This window comes from Papio anubis, chromosome 11, assembly GCF_008728515.1.
Source record: "Papio anubis isolate 15944 chromosome 11, Panubis1.0, whole genome shotgun sequence".
Classification (NCBI taxonomy): Eukaryota; Metazoa; Chordata; class Mammalia; order Primates; family Cercopithecidae; genus Papio; species Papio anubis.
The window spans coordinates 40,891,588-40,909,336 of NC_044986.1; the positions used below are offsets into that span (position 1 = coordinate 40,891,588).

Here is a 17,749-nt window from a genome sequence, read left to right on the forward strand (position 1 = left end):
CAAAGCTTGTTTATAAATTCACTTTAGAATAGTGTCATAAATGCATAGAAAAAGAGAACCTGAAGAATACTTGCCAAAATGTTAACAGTGATGATTTTTATTTTTATTTTGTAAGACGGAGTCTTGCTCTGTCGCCCAGGCTGGAGTGCAATGGCGCGATCTAGGCTCACTGCAACCTCTGCCTCCCAGCTTCAAGCAATTCTCCTGCCTCAGCCTCCCAAGTAGCTGGAATTACAGGTGCCCGCCACCATGCCCAGTTAAAACAATGATGATCTTTTAACAAGATAAAGGTGATTTTTGTCCCCTTCTCTATACTTGGCTATATTTTCTAATTGTCAGAAAAAAATTATTAGAAAGAAGAGAAACTTACACATTTAAAATATTGAAAATTGGCATGATTTCCAAGGGTACTAATTTAGAGATAAAATTGTACTTACATATTAATCAGACCTCATTGGCATTAGCTAGTATCTGACTGTTAGCAACTGTAAGCACTGCAACTCAAGCTATAATAATGATTCAAATATGCCTTACAATGAATGCCTTTCATAATAAAGAACATTTTCAAATGGCTGTATAATGCAAAGTCATAAGGATGAAACCTAACATCAAGTTTAAAACACAGGCATAAATACAAGAAAAAAAGTAAAAAAAGTGTCATTACACAATGAAACTAATACTATAAAGGATTTTAAAATTGTAACAAGGGAAGAAAGGAGAATAAAAGACCAAACTAACATTTATTAACAGTACCCACTTTTTGCCAAGTACCCTACCAGACAACTTTTCTACATACTATTTTCATTCATTTTATGACAGTCCTATGGGAAAAATGGATTATGCTCATTTTGCAGAAGGGAAGAGGCTCAGAGAGATTGAGCAACTTGCCAGGATCCCATAGCAAGTAAATTACAAACCTAAAGTTCAAATATAAGTATTTCTAACTCTACAGCCCATCTATGCACATTGTCAAGCACTCAGACCTCTAGAAATAATAAAAGATAAACATTCCTCACGGGAGTTTGCCCTTTTATTATTCTAATTGAAGATAATATATTTAGCAGAGAAGCTTAACATTTTGGGTAACGGGAAAATATTTGTTATTTCTATCAATACTATTTAGCTTGCTGTTAATTCCTGTAGCCAGAAGAGAGTCTGCCTTCTCAGCTAGAGCACAGAAAAATGCAGATGAATCGGTATTTTAATCTGGAGGCAAGGTGAGGGGAATTTTTTTTTTTTTTTTTTTTTTGAAACAGGGTCTCCCTCTGCTGCCCAGGCTGGAGTGCAGTGGCATGATCTTGGCTCACTGAAGCTTCCACCTCCTGGGCTCAAGCAGTCCTGCCTTAGCCTCCCAATAGGCTAATCTTTTAATTTTTTGTAGAGACGAGGTTCACTATATTGCCCAGGCTGTTCTCCAACTCCTGGGCTCAAGAGACCTTCCTGCCTCGGCCTCCCAAAGTGTTGGGATTACCGATGTGAGTCACCACAGCCCGTAAGGGAAGTAATCAATTCTCTCACTCATCTAACCTTGGAGATAAGAGGTGTTTAAAGTGAACATTATTCGGGTTATTGTGGTTTTCCAAATCCTACAGGTTTCCACTGGTACCGCAGTCTGTGAAAATGACAGAGTACTTTCCCTAGACTTCATCAAAACCATCTTTATCTATTAATCTGTACTGTTCTCGTGTCCCGTGAGCAGAGAACAAAATTTCATTGGATAGATCATAACTTTTCTGGAACAAATGGAACTTTTCACTGGGCAATGGTGGTCATCAATTGCACATCATGACAATCTTTGACTAAGAAAACATTCAGATTGGCCAGGCATGGTGGCCCGCATCTGTAGTCCCAGATACTTGGGAGGCTGAGGCAGGAGAATCACTTGAACCTCAAGGTGGGGGCTGCAGTGAGCCAAGATTGCACCATTGCACTCCAGCCTGGGCGACAGAGCAAGACTTCACCGGAGGGGAGGGGAGTCCTTTTGGCAGGGGACTGACAGAAACTAAATACTCAGTGAAACTAAGGGTGGAGCTTTTAAGCTAAAAGTGTTCAATCTTAGGTAACTTTCAGGGTTAGGGGGTGAGAGAGTCACCTCTATCCCAGAAAATCTCCAAATTTTTGCACTATTGGCCAATATTTGCACTATTTGATAGAGTGGCCCTTAGTTTCTCAGCTTCCATTGACTCTAACATACTCCATTGTTCCTGAACACTACCAAAACCAAAGACAGGGCATGGGGCCCAAACCAGAACCACTACTTAACTCACGTCTGTAAGTAGGATGGCTTGTTCTGCTTAAGCAGACTGATTTGCGGTTAAATGTGATAAGCTTTGTCTGAAGCTTCTTTGAGGGATAAAGAAGTCCAGAATTGGCCCTTCACCCTATTTGGGTCCAAGAATAACCTTAAACCAAGAAATCATTTTCAACTTAAAACATTCAAATAAAAATGGTAGCTTAACGTAATGCCATACTTCATCTAGAAAAATAATAGATTTAATGCCTCTGCCTCTTCTCTTTGCTTAAAATAATCCAGTTGAATTTTTAATACAATTTCAGGATTTCAGAAAATAAACAAAGCCACAATATAATGACTCTATTGATTCTAAAATTTACCATAGTCAATAATTTACTATTTTTGCTTGAAGATTATGCTTTTAGTTCATTCTTGAATAACAATATACTGTTTTTAGGACCATTTTTCTCTTTTTTTTTTTTTGAGACAGGTCTCACTCTGTCATCCAAGCTGGAGCACAGTAGCATGATTACAGCATCCCAAGTAGCCAAGAGTAAAGGTACACGCCACCATGCCCAGTTAATTTTTGTATTTTCTGTAGACATTGGGTTTCACCATGTTGCACAGACTAGTCTCGAACTCCCAGGCTCAAGCGGTCCTCCCATCTTGGCTTCCCAAAGTGCTGGGATTACAGGTGTGAGCCAATGCACCCAGTCCACTTTTCTTTTTTCTTAGATGTAAACTATTATTTTCTTTTTATATGGTTATGCCTTGTATTTATAGTTGAATTTATTGGTCTACATTGTATAAAACTTTATTTCCTTTATAGAAAAATCTATGTTAGATGACATAAAAGTCCAAAATGGCATATGAAGACTCAGTTAAAGTCATACAAAATGTCATAATAGATAGATGAGTGATCTAGTTAGATCAGGAGTCTATTTCTCTCAATGTCACCAGAATATGTCTTATGAAAAAGCAGGATTTCCTCTAGGATGTCAGCCTAGAAGGTGACCTTGGAAGGTGAGACATTTACCCCAAACATATCTAACATATAATATCTCTTAATCCTATTCCATTTATGTACAAAATTCCTACCCATCACCTCAAAGCAATACATGACACAGATATTAAAACATAAAACTGTGTGTGTGTGTGTGTGTGTGTGTGTGTGTGTGAGCAAGCTTGTGCATGTGTTTGTTCTTGGGGATTGCTTTTGGTTAGAAGCATGGAGATTTACACTGACAAGGTGAATTCAAATTAATTTAACAATTATTTAGTATAAACTATATAAAAAACACTTCTATAAAAATTCATTGATATAAAAATTAACTGTATTTACAGATTGCCTTTTTCAGTTCAAAGACAGCATTTGGGAATACAGTATCATCCCTGGGTAAGCTTCTAAAATTCTCTGGCCCAGATCCATGATGACGATCTCTTTAAAATAGTCTTCCATTAATTTTTCTTAGCAACACCTTCCCTTAACTTCGCCAATTGGTTCTCTGAAGCAGTTTCTGATGGGGAAAGACTAAAGGATGAGGAAAATTACCTTTCCCCCCCCCCTGATTCCAAGCAGAGAGAGGGTGGCTGGGGGCAGCTGTGTAGGTTCCAGATTAACCCATTTAAGCCTAGCATTCCATTATTGGAACGCTAAGCTGGTGGAAGTTATTTATATCACACTGCTCAAAGTCATCTCCAAGGTCTGATTTTTCACACAAAATAATTTGCAACCTCCAGCATAAATGGGTTAAACACTTTATTCTTGTGTTCAGCTATATCGTATCACAAGATTAAAAGGTTGATAAAATGTCTTCCAATATTTTTTGTATAAAACTATTGCATTCATGTTTTAACAGTTTTATTATTTCTGGATATACCTAACAAGAGTATGTTCATCCCACCATATTTTTAGTCTTTGCAGTCCTCATCTGAAGAATCCAACATTTCAGCTTCTTTATACCCAAATGTCCTTGCTGTATCTTTTTTTTTTTACGTTTCATCAACCAACTGTCCAAAATGTAGATGTGCTATGACTACGTGCCAGGATAGAACAATGCTTCAGTTTTGCTTTTATTCTCTTGGCTCAAAAACAGCCAGTAATTTCTTGGTCCTTTCTAACTGGAAAAGTCATTAATTATGTTGACTCTACGAAAATTATTTCTATTAGAGATTATTTCTATTTAAGTCTGTATTGTCAGTTTCAGGGTTTTGCCTTGGCTTTGGTGGAAACAGAGTTACAGTTATTTTGGTTAAAAATAAAATAAATCAAAATTTCAAGCAATTTGGCTAAGTTATAATTCCTTGCAAATGGATTTATAATAATGGAAAAAGAAACATGCACTCCAGGAAGTTGGCTTAAGTAAGTAAACCTCAAACTAAATTCTAAAATATACTTTTTAGTAAGCAAACATAAAACAATTTTTGAAATTTTTTATACTTACAGGCAAATGAGTAAACACTTGAAAGATGCTTCTCAAAAAATTTATAAGGTCCATTAAATAACCACTAGCTCTTCCATCTGGCTCAGACATTGTCCAGTCATAATCAGCAAGCTGAACAAATTCATCAATTTTTTGATTCAGTTTGGTATATATTTCTCCTTCTGCTGCATGTCGAGCATCCTGACAAGGGACAAAATAACAACAAAAGATAAGAAACAGATAATAAAACAAGTGTTCTTACAATTCTAGATATTATTTTACATTTACCTTTGGTTAAATATTTTAGTCATTTATTCAAAGTCCAGGAAAACTGTTGTTGTTGTTGTTGTTTTCCGGCAGTACTCTATTTATTTGACTGGATATCACATCTTTTCTTAGTTCCTTTCCAATCTATCACCTTTTTGTGTCTTTATGTGATAGAATACTTTATGAGATATTAATTCCTGACTTGTTCTTAAAACTCTAAGAGGACCCTTAGAAGAAACAGAAGTGGAAAAACAGAAGTTGCCAAGAACACAGAAGACGACCTCTTTCTAACCCCGATTCACTGAGAACAATTCAATTGGACTATCACAGAAGAAATGGAATATATGCCAGTGCTTTGAGTTTAAGAACGGGTGGAGGCAGAAGAGAAAGAGATGGAGATAGTTAATTTCTCTGAGGAGAAAGAAACAACAGGAGTGATGCCAGCAAAAATAGCAGAGGGAGGATCTCCAAACATTTTCTCATTCATAGAAGTAACCAGAAAACTTATCAAAAATTATAAAAATCAACCTTTTCAGAACTCTGAAAATTACCTCAAAACTTGCAGAAATACAGGCATCATTTATTCAAGAAAAACAGCTGAATATTGGTAGAAAAATTAGCTTTGTAGCATTTTAATATGCCCTATTTCCATTATTCTTCCTCTGTTCCAGCTCTACAGTACTCTCGAAAGACAACATTCTAAAACTCTGGTGGAAACCTAGAGCTTGCCAGCCATCAAAGCAGACAGAACAGAACTGCAGAACCTTCAAAGCCACATTCTCAGAGAATTATCATTATTTGACCTATCTGGTGGTTCCCTGGAAGACTCCATACCTGTTTACAGGGATGTCTTTATTTGACCTGAATCAGGACTGCCTAGTACAAAAAGCCTTTTCCCCAGGGGGCAGTTATCAAAAACAGTAAGAGGCAATAAGTTTAACATGGAGGATGCCTGAGATGGTAGGTAACAGCTGGGACAAACAATAGGTCAACCAAAGGGCTTAAAAGGAAAAATTGGGAAATAAAATGTCCACAGATGACTTTGAAAAGCTCTACCAGATTCCTGGGAATCTAAAAGGCCACATACATAAATAGGGCTGTGTACACACTTGGGAAAGACCTAAGAAGGCTCTAAGCTCTCATTCACGGCTGACCTTGAAGCTCTGTGCAAGACAGAAATAATACAAGGTAGTGACAGGAGAAAAGGAAATTCTAGGCAGCAGTTTTATGTGATTAGCCAAAGGAAACTGTTGAAATAGCTGCAGAAGCTATGGGCTGGTAAGACCCCGAAAAGCAGGGTGTAAACCATGCTAAGACTGACTAGACTCAACATGGTGCTAGATTTAACCTGTTTCACCCAGGACTCAATGTACACTCATAACATACTCAATCACATACCCACCAGTGCCATGACAGTTTTAGGAACACTCATATTTGATGTAAAAATGGGTGGCACCACAATTCCAAAAAAAATTCCATCTTTTTCCGGGAATCATCATGAATATTTCATCCCTTGGTTAAAGAAACTCATAAAGGTAGCAGCCCCACTCCCCCTTGCGTATGACTCACTCACTCTCTCTCTCAAGTGTGCCTGCACTCCCCTTTCTTGAATGTGTATTTTGTTTTGCAATTAAGTCTCCACACTTTCACTATTTTCTGATTCATCCTTGAATTCCTTCTCACAACAGTGTCAAGAGCCTGGACACTGGCTGGGATTGAGATCTCAGCAACATTTGGGGACCTCCCCCAGCCCACTGGTATCATGTGCAAGCAGGAAGTAAAAGCCAAAGCAGAATTATTAACTTCCTATCTCAGTGTTTAAGACATACCCCAACATGCACACAGAGCCCTTTGGCAAAGACTAGGGGACTCACAGGTTCCAGGCTTTTAAGCAAATCTGTATCCAATCACTAGCTGACCCCTAAGCTAACCAAGCAAAGACTTCAATGGCCACATATGACAAAGAACACAGACTTACAGACTTAATTCAGAAAGGTCACAAAACAAACAACAAATGGGAGAAACAACAAACCCTTGGGAGAGGAGAGAACTTCCAAAGTTGCCATCTTATATTATTTTAAATGTCCAGTTATCAACAAAAAATGACAAGGTACGCAAAGAAACAAAATATGACCCATACACAGGAAAAAAAGCAACCAACAGAAACTGTGAGGCAGCTCAGATGTTGAACTTATAGGACAAAAATTTAAGAACAAAAGGAAACCATATCTAAAGAACTAAAAGAAAATTATGAGAATACATCAACAAATGGGGAATATAAATATAAATTATTAAAAAGTACAATAAGTGATGCCTGTAATCCCAGCACTTTGGGAGACCGAGGCAGGCGGATTACCTGAGGTCAAGATTTCGAGACCAGCCTAGCCAACATGGTGAAACCCCATCTCTACTAAAAATACAAAAAAATTAGCCAGACGTGGCAGTGGGTGCCTGTAATCCCAGCTACTCGGGAGGCTGAGGCAGAAGAATCACTTGAACCTGGGAGGCGGAGGTTACCGCCACTGCACTGCAGCCTGGGTGACAGAGTGAGACTTCATCTCAAAAAAAGAAAAAAAAAAAGTACAATAAGTGAAGTGAAAAAAAAAAATCACTAGGCCAGGCACAGTGGCTCACGCCTGTAATCCCAGCACTTTGGGAGGCTGAGGCGGGTGGATCATGAGGTCAGGAGATGGAGACCATTCTGACTAACACGGTGAAACCCCATCTCTACTAAAAATACAAAAAAATTAGCCAGGTGTGCGCCTGTAGTCCCAGCTACTCGGGAGGCTGAGGTAGGAGAATGGCGTGAACCCAGGAGGTGGAGCTTGCAGTGAGACAAGATTGCGCCACTTCACTCCAGCCTGGGCAATAGAGCTAGACTCCATCTCAAAAAAAAAAAAGAAAAAGAAAAAGAAAAAAGAAAAAAAAATCGCTAAAGGAGTTCAACAGCAGATTTGAGCAGGCAGAAAAAACAGAAGACTTGATCCACAATATAAATCAACTGGATCTAACAGACATCTATTGAACGCTCCACTCAACAAGAGCAGACCACACATTATTCTGAGGTGTATAATCAAAATGTACCATTTCCACATTATAACACTTCTTTGGCTTCCTCTCCAATTTTCACACTAACCACTTACTACTCACTGCCATGGTGGGCTGGGGAAAACCAACTATTGACAGACATCTTTCTATCTGCATGCCTGGTTTCACAGTAGGATTAGAATAAGAATTCCAAGATTATTTCTTCTCTCCCCATTCAGTGGTCCAACACAAAGCTGACATTAAGGAGAGGCATTGAGTTCAACACAGCCTCCCCTCAAATACAGAAAAAAGTTAAAATAAACATTACTTTAGATAAAACAGATATTTAAAATAAGTTAATGTTAATGATAATTAATTGAAATTTTAATGAAGCACTATTAAATATGGTAGTAACAAGATGAGCTCTGACTCAAAATAGTTACTTATACAGTCATCCTCTGGTAAGAGACCGGCTCCAGGATCTCCCTCGGATACCAAAATCTGCAGATGCTGAAGTCCTTTATATAAAATGGTGTGGTATTTGCATATCTACATACATCCTCCTGTATACTTTAAATAATCTCTTGATTACTTATAACACCTAATACAATGTAAATGCTATGTAAATAGTTGTCACACTGTATTGTTTAGGGTATAATGACAAGGAAAAAAAGTCTGTACATGTTCAGTACAGATGCACCATGCATCTTTTCTTCCAAATATTTTTGATCCATGATAGGCTGAATCCAAGAGGTGGAACCCATGGATATGGAAAGAAGGCAGGAAGGGTGTGTCTGTTTTCATTCACTGATGTATCCCTAGCACTGAGAACAGTGCTTGGCACATAGTAAGCAGTAGATGAGCACTTGTTAAATGAATAAAGGAAATCACCCCTGTCTTGAAAAAAGTTTATAATCTAGTTGAGGATAGAAAATCCAGATAAGGATAGAAAATACAATAATCGCCCACACGCAGTGGCTCACACCTGTAATCCCAACTCTTTGGGAGGCTGAGGCGAGTGGATCACCTGATGTCAGAAGTTCGAGACCAGCCTGGCCAATATAGTGAAACCCCGTCTCTACTAAAAATACAAAAATTAGCCAGGCTTGGTGGTGCACACCTATAATCCCAGCAACTCAGAAGGCTGAGGCATGAGAATTGCTTGAACCCGGGAGGCAGAGGTTGCAGTGAGCTGAGATCGCACCACTGCACTCCAGCCTGGGCAATAGAGTGAGACTCCATCTCAAAAAAATAAATAAATAAAAATAAAAGAATGAAAATACAATAATCATAGAATGAATAAATATGCACAAATTAACACTAACTACATGTATAGTAAAAGTATGCCAAATAAGAAGAGATCATGTTGGCTAGAAAGAGGGTTTCATGGAGGAAAAGCAACGTGGTGATATGGAAAAATAGGAATCTAGAAGAAGTATTTATGTGGTGGCTGTTCTAGTTACTATTTTTGAGTTAGTGGCTTAAAATAACAAACATTTTGTTATACTCACAGGTTCTATGGGTCAGGAAATAGTGGAGATGACTTTGTACTACACTATCTGTGACCTCAGCTGGAAAAGACTTGAAGGCCGGCAGTAAGACTCAACAGCTGGGGATTAGAATCATCTGGAGGCTTCCTCACTCTTATGTCTGGTACCGGGGATGGGTAGCCTTTCCATGTTGCTTGGCTGCCTCAAAGCCAAGCACTTTAGTGTCTCCTCAAAGCACTGAAGTGGCTAAAGAGTAATTGGGCTTCTTACATGGCAGCACAGGGCTCCAAGCATGTGTGTTCCATGCTTGGAATAAAGGCAATAACACATTGCCTTTTATGTCCTAGCCTCAGAAGTCTAAAGTCTCAAATGATTTTTACTGTACTCTCTTGGTCAAAGCTGTCACAAGTCTGCCCAGATCAAGATAAGGGGATACAGATCCCCACTTCTCAATAAGAGAAGTGTCAAGGAATTTGTAGCCATTTAAAAAATCACCATTCCTGCTAATAATGAATAACGAAGAAATGGCTCATAAAGAAGATGGGTTAGTACTTCCATTTACTTAACAGAAAAAAACAAAAGCGGTTTGGGGAAATGGGAAGGCATCTGATTCCCACTATTTCACTTATCTTTACATCTCAAGCAAATTAACTTAACGTCTTACCTATGAAATGAGAATCCTCCCCATCTCACAGGGCTGTTTTGAACATTACACAAGCTTCTATAATCAATACAAAGTACCTAACAGTACTTGGCACCCAGAAGGGGCTAAAACAAATCAGTTTTCCTACACTTACTTGTGTTTTATACCTAGTAATGCTCAATAAATGTCTTACTAAAAGAACTGTATGGAGACTATTAATATATCAGAATTCCAAGCCTTCCAAATTGCCCAAGTTGGCTTAACTTAGTGTAGTTATTTTTATGTAAGAGAGCAAAAATTGGGTATTGAACATTAACAGGATTTTTTTAATGTAAAACTTGGCTGGGCACAGTGGTTCATGCCTATAATTCCAGCAGTTTGGGAGGCTGAAGCAGGAGGATCACTTGAGGTCAGGAGTTAAAGAACTGCCTGGGCAACATAGTGAGACTCTGTCTCTACCAAAAAATAAAAAATTTAGCTGGTCATGGTGGCTTGTGCCTATAGTCCTAACTACTCAGGAGACTGAGGTGGGAGGATCGCTTGAGCCCAGGAGTTTGAAGCTGCAGTGAGCTATGATTGCGCCACTGCACTCCAGCTTGGGTGACAGAGCAAGACCTCGTCTTTAGGAAAAAAAAAAAAAAGTGAAACACTAACCAGTGGAAAGGGGTGTCATATTTAATATGTATAATTCATGGCAGTAACACCTACTTCTCTTTAACTTCTTTAACATTAGGGGCAGGTACCTAAGATGGTAAATGCTTATGACCTACAGAACTACAACATAACATACCTTAATGACATCATTTGTAAGTCAGTTTTCTCAAAGCAATATAAAAATATTTATTTAGCATTTTGCATTTTGCCCCAGTGTTCATAATCAGTTCCCTCATTCATGTCTCACTACTTTTACTGAATCTAAGCAGATGAATATAGGTCACTACACAACTGAAGACAGGCAGTAATTCCAGAAGGCTGCTGGAAAAGAGAACCCTAAACCTCAGAACTATGTACAATCATCTCATAAATACTCAACCTGCTTCCCTTCTATCACCGGGCAAAGAAAATTGAGAATCTGATTGCTTCTATCTTCCGCTGCATTTTCTATCTGCACTCAGACCGCTATTTATGATTTCTTTTGCTTTTTTGGGATGCCTCTAATATAGGCAGGAAGAGAAGGAGATGCATAACAAGATTTTAAAAGCCAGTTTCAAGAAGCTCCCCTCCTCCAAACTTATAGAGCTGAAGTACTTGGTTAAACTTTAGATTGATATAAAACTGGCGATTTCATTAAAAGCCAAATTTAAATCCAGCTTTAATTTTTTTTTACTTTATAGAACTTTATTAAAATAAAAAAAAAGATGTTAGTTCACATTTTCCTAGATTTAAAAAGCAATATGGGACAATTGAAATATTAACCAAAAGTTGACGGGGTGGTAGAGACTAAATATCTAGAAATTTTTAAGTCATGAGGGAGAAAACACTATTTTTATCTGAAAGAAGAAAATTAAAAATGACAAAACCATTCACACCATCACGTGAAATAATTATAATTACATGCTTTCTAGACCACGTTTAGTGAAAAAGTGGTTCAGAAAACACTACTTTCTAAAAGAAACTAAGCCAAAATAAAAGGGAAAACATAAAAATTGATGTATTGCTTTTTGGTATTGTCACTAGAACTTTGTTGATAAGTCTATGTTTCTGAGGTGACACCATGAGCAGGTTCCACTTTTCCCATAAAATATCTAAGTTAAAATAACCTTTTCTCAAGATGTTAAAAAACTTTCGGGGAAAGGTACCTAATATTTTTTAAAGTTTATTAATGCTTTCCACGGGCTATAATAGGAAGCAAATAAATCTATGTCAGGGAATCACTGGCTGTACTGTGTCAAAGAAAAATTTCAGACAGTACTCCCGAGCAGGAATACGATTAAAGTCAACACTTGAAAGGATTTTTCTAAGGACTAAGAATTCTGCTTATTTTATAATTCAGACAAATATAATCATTAGAAAACATGTGTCTGATCTTTATAGCTGCATGAACTGACTCACTACATTTTCTTTTTAAAGAAATGGGAGCAAGGATAGAAAGAAGAGATAGAAAAGGCTTTCAATGCAACTTTTCCTGTAGTTATACGTAGGAATACACTGAATTATTTGGTAAGACATTCCTAAGAGATGATTACTAATGATTACTAGCGATTTAGTGATTGCTAAGGAAATTAGTTAGAACTTCTTGGGGAGTTCTACAGTTGAACCCAGAATAGTCTCAATCCTTATGACCTTACCAGAAGCATTATCAACTCTTGACATTCTAAGAAGTCAGTCAGCATATCAGCTAACTCTTAAATAAAATGTAAAGATTCAGTTTATAAACAAAGTAATTCGTCCTTTGTTAAGGAAATAGTGCCCTCTGGAGGCAGAAATGTATCTAGCATAATTTGAGAACTTTAAAACAAATTTTCAATGTGTAAGAATTAAATATACCATGAGTGTTTCCCAACCATAGGTGTGCAACAGAACCCACCTGAGGAACTTTTTAAAACATACACATGCACAAATTCCACCTAGACCTCCTGGAGCATAAACACGTATGTTCTGAATAAAAGCTAAGTAGTAATAGCTAAAGATTTTAGAAAACATCTACAATTTACTGTACATCGTCCATTCCCCCCTTGGAATAATTTCCAAATAAGTTTTGGAAAATCGCTCTGCCCCCATTCACAGCTATTTCATTTGGGTAAGACTGAACCTATATCTAGCTCCAAGGATGGGTCTTGCTAAATTTAAGTCAATTACCAGTCCCATCCTCTTACAAAAAAATTATATAGCAGCTAGTAGAGGGAGACAGTTTCTGTTCCTTTAGATGACAGGACATGACAATGTGAGGTTTGGGACTGTGACCAGGCAGTCATTTTGCTACCAGACTGAGAGAGCCTAGAGCTGCTGGGAACTGCTGGGCCACTATAAGTAGTCTGATGATAAGGCCAAAATTGCATGAAGCAGAGTTAAAAGACGGAGAGACGCTGGGTCCATGGTGACATCTACTGAGCAGTAGTGCCCTATCTTTGGACATCTCAGTGTCACTGGCCAATAATTTTTTCTTTATTATTTAAGAAAGTTTGAGTTGGTTTTTCCATCAGTTCTTGTCAATTTTCAGTTAATAACCTAGATTAATACAACTATCTTAATAGAAACATTTATTCAATATTTAAGAAAAAAGTTACATTTAATTTTGCTCATTTAGAGCAAGGGGAATATATCTATACTTTTATGGGCCTCAACTATGTAGGCAAGAGATAAAGTTAGAGCTATCACCATAAAGGTGTCCTCCCTAGTTAACTTCTTCCTGCTCTAATAAACAAAATTCCAATAATCCATTATCTTGACCTAAAAATTTCTAATGTTAGTTACACTGCATATAGCATCCAACTCATTATCCAATGTCACTACTAATGCAGAAGGGAAAAAGCAAATAAGACTAACCAATGTAATTTATTAATAGTATTTAGTTATGATGAAGGAAAAGGTATAATAAAATGGGCAGAGAAGTCAATTAATAAATTAAAAATTTTAAATATATATATAATTTCCATTATTTATTTTAGATGTCAATGTGGCAATAAAAAGAAGTTGTTTTATTTTTTATATTCTTGTTTTATTATTTGTTTTCTTTACATTTAGTACTTTAAATCAACCAAAAAAAAAGAGGGATTTGCTTGCTACACTTCTCATTAAATTAGAAAAAAGCACTAATTCATCTGGCTACTATTCATCAGGATTTTTCATTATATGGTATTACTGTGATTTTTTTTTAAAAAAATAGTATTAGGCTTTAGGATATGTATTGTGCCTTATACACATGCAAATCATGCAAATCACAGATTACCATTTGATCAATACTCTGGGTAAAACAAAGCTCAAGATCTGCTCCATAATGAACTAAGAAATCAAAAGTTAAAAGCCATGAAAAGCTTGTATCAATTACAAGAACTGAAGTATCATAAAGTTCTAGAAATCTCTCTAAAAGATTATCTTACTGGGAACAGTGGCTCTCGCCTATAATTCCAACACTTTGGGAGGCTGAGGCAGGAGGATCACTTAAGCCCAGGAGTTTGAGACTAACAGGTGCAACATGGTGAGACTCTATCTCTACAAAAAATAAACTTTAAAAAATTGGCCAGGTAAGATGGTGTGCACCTGTAATCCCAGCTACTCAGGAGGCTGAAGTGGGAAGATCACTTGAGCCCAGGAGATCAAGGCTGCAGTGAACCATGATTAAAAAAAAAAAAAAAAAAAAAAAATTGCTCTTTGTAAAAAGAAATACAGTCATCACGGACTATAAGTCAGAGATTAATAATATCACAGTTCTAAAGTAGGCAGATCATAAATAGTATACTAAATGTTATATTACAAAGGTAGGTTACTGTAAGAGTTATGTTAATTATACCAAAAACAATTTTGAGAGGGAAATCCAAAGTACTTCTTAGAGAGTTAGATAATGCAAGGTGAAGTATCAGGTAAAGCTATGGCCCAGACACAGCTGAAGATCGAAATTTAAGTGGAGGAAACTGACACTAACTGCTTCTGGAAGAAATTACATTTTCCCCCAGAATATACATTCAAAACACATGTAAACCAAACATTATTTTAAAACAAAAATAAGCATCCTTATTAACATAAGATGAATAAATATGATTTTATATTCATCTTCTGGGTCATTGTCTGAATGTCTGAATATAACTTCAGCTTTCCGCCTTCTGTGCATTGGTTTATACCAATTCTTCCTTCTCCTCATCTCTGCTGATTAAAATCTTACCCATACTCCAAACTGATACAAATACTTAAATGCCTTCAGGGTCCAGGCATGTAACAAGAATGAGTATGGCAGGCAGGGTATTTACAGTAGGCAGGATCATTATAGAGTTTAAGTCTCATCTAAGGGTATGCAAATTCAAAACATTTAGAAAAACCACAAAACCAAATCAAACATGTCTACAGGACCAAATTCATCCGCTATTACACACTGTTGTTATTTGTTTGTAGTTATCTGCTTTTCTAGATTAAAAGAATCCTAGTGGTCAAGAACCATTCCACATCTTCCCCTCAGCAATCAGCACAGTACCACAGAAATACATTTTGGTGCCTGACAGTGGCTCACACTTGTAATCCCAGCACTTTGGGAGGCTGAAGCAAGAGGATTGCTTGAGTCCAGGAGTTCGAGACCAGCCTGGGCAATACAGTGAGATCCGGTCTCTACAAAACATTTTTTTTTCTTAATCAGCCAGGGTGGTAGCATGGGCCTGTAGTCCTAGCTATTTGGGAGGCTGAGGTGGGAGGATCGCTTAAGCCCAGGAAGTCAAGGCTGCAGTGAACCATGGTCAAGTCACTGCACTCCAACCTGGATGACAGAGTGGGACCCTGTCTCAAAAAAAAAAAAAAAAAAACCCATATATATATATGTCTTTTTTAACATTTTTACATTACATTATATATACATTTTTGCTCAATAAACATCATTTAACATACACCCCCAAGTGAAAAATGACACTCAGTTTAGACAGAACCATCTAAGGAATGACTGCTTTATTTACAGGACTATCTTTTGGGACACAATTAAAGCCTTACTTTAGACAAGACAAAGTATTTCATTTCTTGTTCTTTATCAAAGTAGCCTAGCCTAGAATAACCTAAATCTCTCATAGAGCCACCTGCTAATTACCTTACTTGTAGAAGGATATATGGGTTTTGAGCTATACTCAGTGTCTGGAATAATTCAAAATCCAGTCTTTGGATTATCTGAGATTGTCACAGGTCACTGTAAACTAAATACTTCTCTAATTCTCCAATTACCTAAGTTATCTTCTTTTCCTTTTTAAAAAGCGGGTGCTACATGTTTACCTTTCTATTTTTCAGGGGCTTTTGTACCTCAAAAGTGTTCACAAATAATGACTAATGGCTTTGTGGTAGCATCTGCCACTCCTTAAGTGGTTGTTTGTCATCAGGTTTGCAAATCATCTGATATAAATAGCTTTTTAAAGTAGTCCTCAACCATTTCTCTCCATACTCTATTTCTGCTTTCCATGATCTTTGTAAGTGGCATTTGCTATAATTAACTGATTACTGATGATATTTAAAAAAAAACAGAAAGCTGAGCACTCTTATCTATGAGGATTGAGGTCTCTACATTTTGTTGATCCTCCTCTTTTGTTTACAGAACTGAAAAAATGTTTTTATTTTTCCTGTTACCTTTCATGTTTTTGGCAAAGTAGCATGTCCCTTATTTACTTTTCTATTCTATTTACAAAGGAATCTAATTACTCATTCTATTCCATATATATTTGTTATTCAATCTGCTTTTGCTTTTGGTTGTTTTCTAACTTACATTTTAGGATTTTATATCATTCAAATGTATTAAATCAGCTGTAAGCATAAAACTGCTTTATACAGTCCTCTGTAATGGGGGAAGACCAGAAAAGAAGAAGTTGGTGGTAAAGGATGACAAAAGAAATAAATGTCATATACACTGCCTTTTTAAAATGGCAATCAAATTGCATACACAATACAAGGAATTTTACAAAGGAACACTCCATCAATAAAAAAGCATATAAGTAATCAGAAGCTGACATGCAATTAATCAGTCAAGGCATAATTTTGCAAGTGCCTTCACAAAGCAATAAATCAACTTTACATATATAAAACAGTATAACATTTTAATTAAAATGAAAAATTTTTAAACTGCCAATAATACCTCATTAGTTCTAAATGTTTATGCCAGTTTCTGAATTTGTATCTTCACAACTAAAAATTAAATAAACGTAAACTATCTTTTACTCATACGGTAATATCTCAGAAAGAGGTCACGTATCCAGTCAATAACCAGTAAGAAAGCAAAAGAAAAGTTTCTAAATAGCCAAAAGTGATACAGTTCACACACAAATAAATAAGGTGTAGTAAATTCTATCGTGGAATACCATATTGAATTTAAAATAAATAAACTACAGCTACATACAACACCACAAATGAAATACCCCAAGTCATGCTGAGTAAAAGAAGTCAGACACACAAAAAGAAGCACTCTGTGTGATTTCATTTAAATAGAACTCAGAAACAGGCAAAACTACTCTGTGCCGTTAAAAGTCAGTACTGAGAGGAAAAGAGATAGTGACAAAGGAGAGGAATGAGGAAGGCTTCTACAGTGCTAGTAATGCTTTATTTCTTCATCTCATAGTTACAAGTGTGTTCACCTTTCTTTCGCAATTTAAACAGACTATTTTTTAGAGTAGTTTTAGGTTAACAGCAAAACTGAACAGAAACTACAGAGATTTACTACATACCCCACAAATTCCAAAGTCCACAGTGTACACTGGATTCACTCATAGTGTTTTACATTCTATGGGTTTTGATGCATGTATACACAATTATATACTTCTAGAGCAATAGTTTCACTGCCCTAAACATCCTCTGAGCTTCACTTATTTACCCCTCCACCACTCCCTCACCCCTGGCTACCATTAATTTTTTTATTGTCTCCATAGCTTTCTCTTTTCCAGAATGTCACATAGTTACAATCATACAATATGTAGTCTTTTCAGATTGGCTCCTTTCACTTAATAATATGCATTTAAGTTTCATCCATATCAACGGCTAGATAGCTCATTTCCTT

The 17,749-nt window shown here is 36.7% G+C and overlaps 1 protein-coding gene across 13 annotated transcripts in view; it reads right to left on the bottom strand.

Annotated features, from left to right (window-relative positions):
• EXOC6 (exocyst complex component 6) overlaps positions 1-17,749 on the bottom strand; it is a 214,284-nt gene that overhangs the window by 83,298 nt on the left and 113,237 nt on the right. For all 13 annotated transcript variants that reach the window (XM_031652172.1, XM_031652176.1, XM_031652175.1 and 10 more), the window contains one exon: positions 4,678-4,857. In XM_031652172.1, coding sequence (XP_031508032.1) covers positions 4,678-4,857 — 180 coding nt within the window. The remainder of the gene's footprint in view (positions 1-4,677; positions 4,858-17,749) is intronic.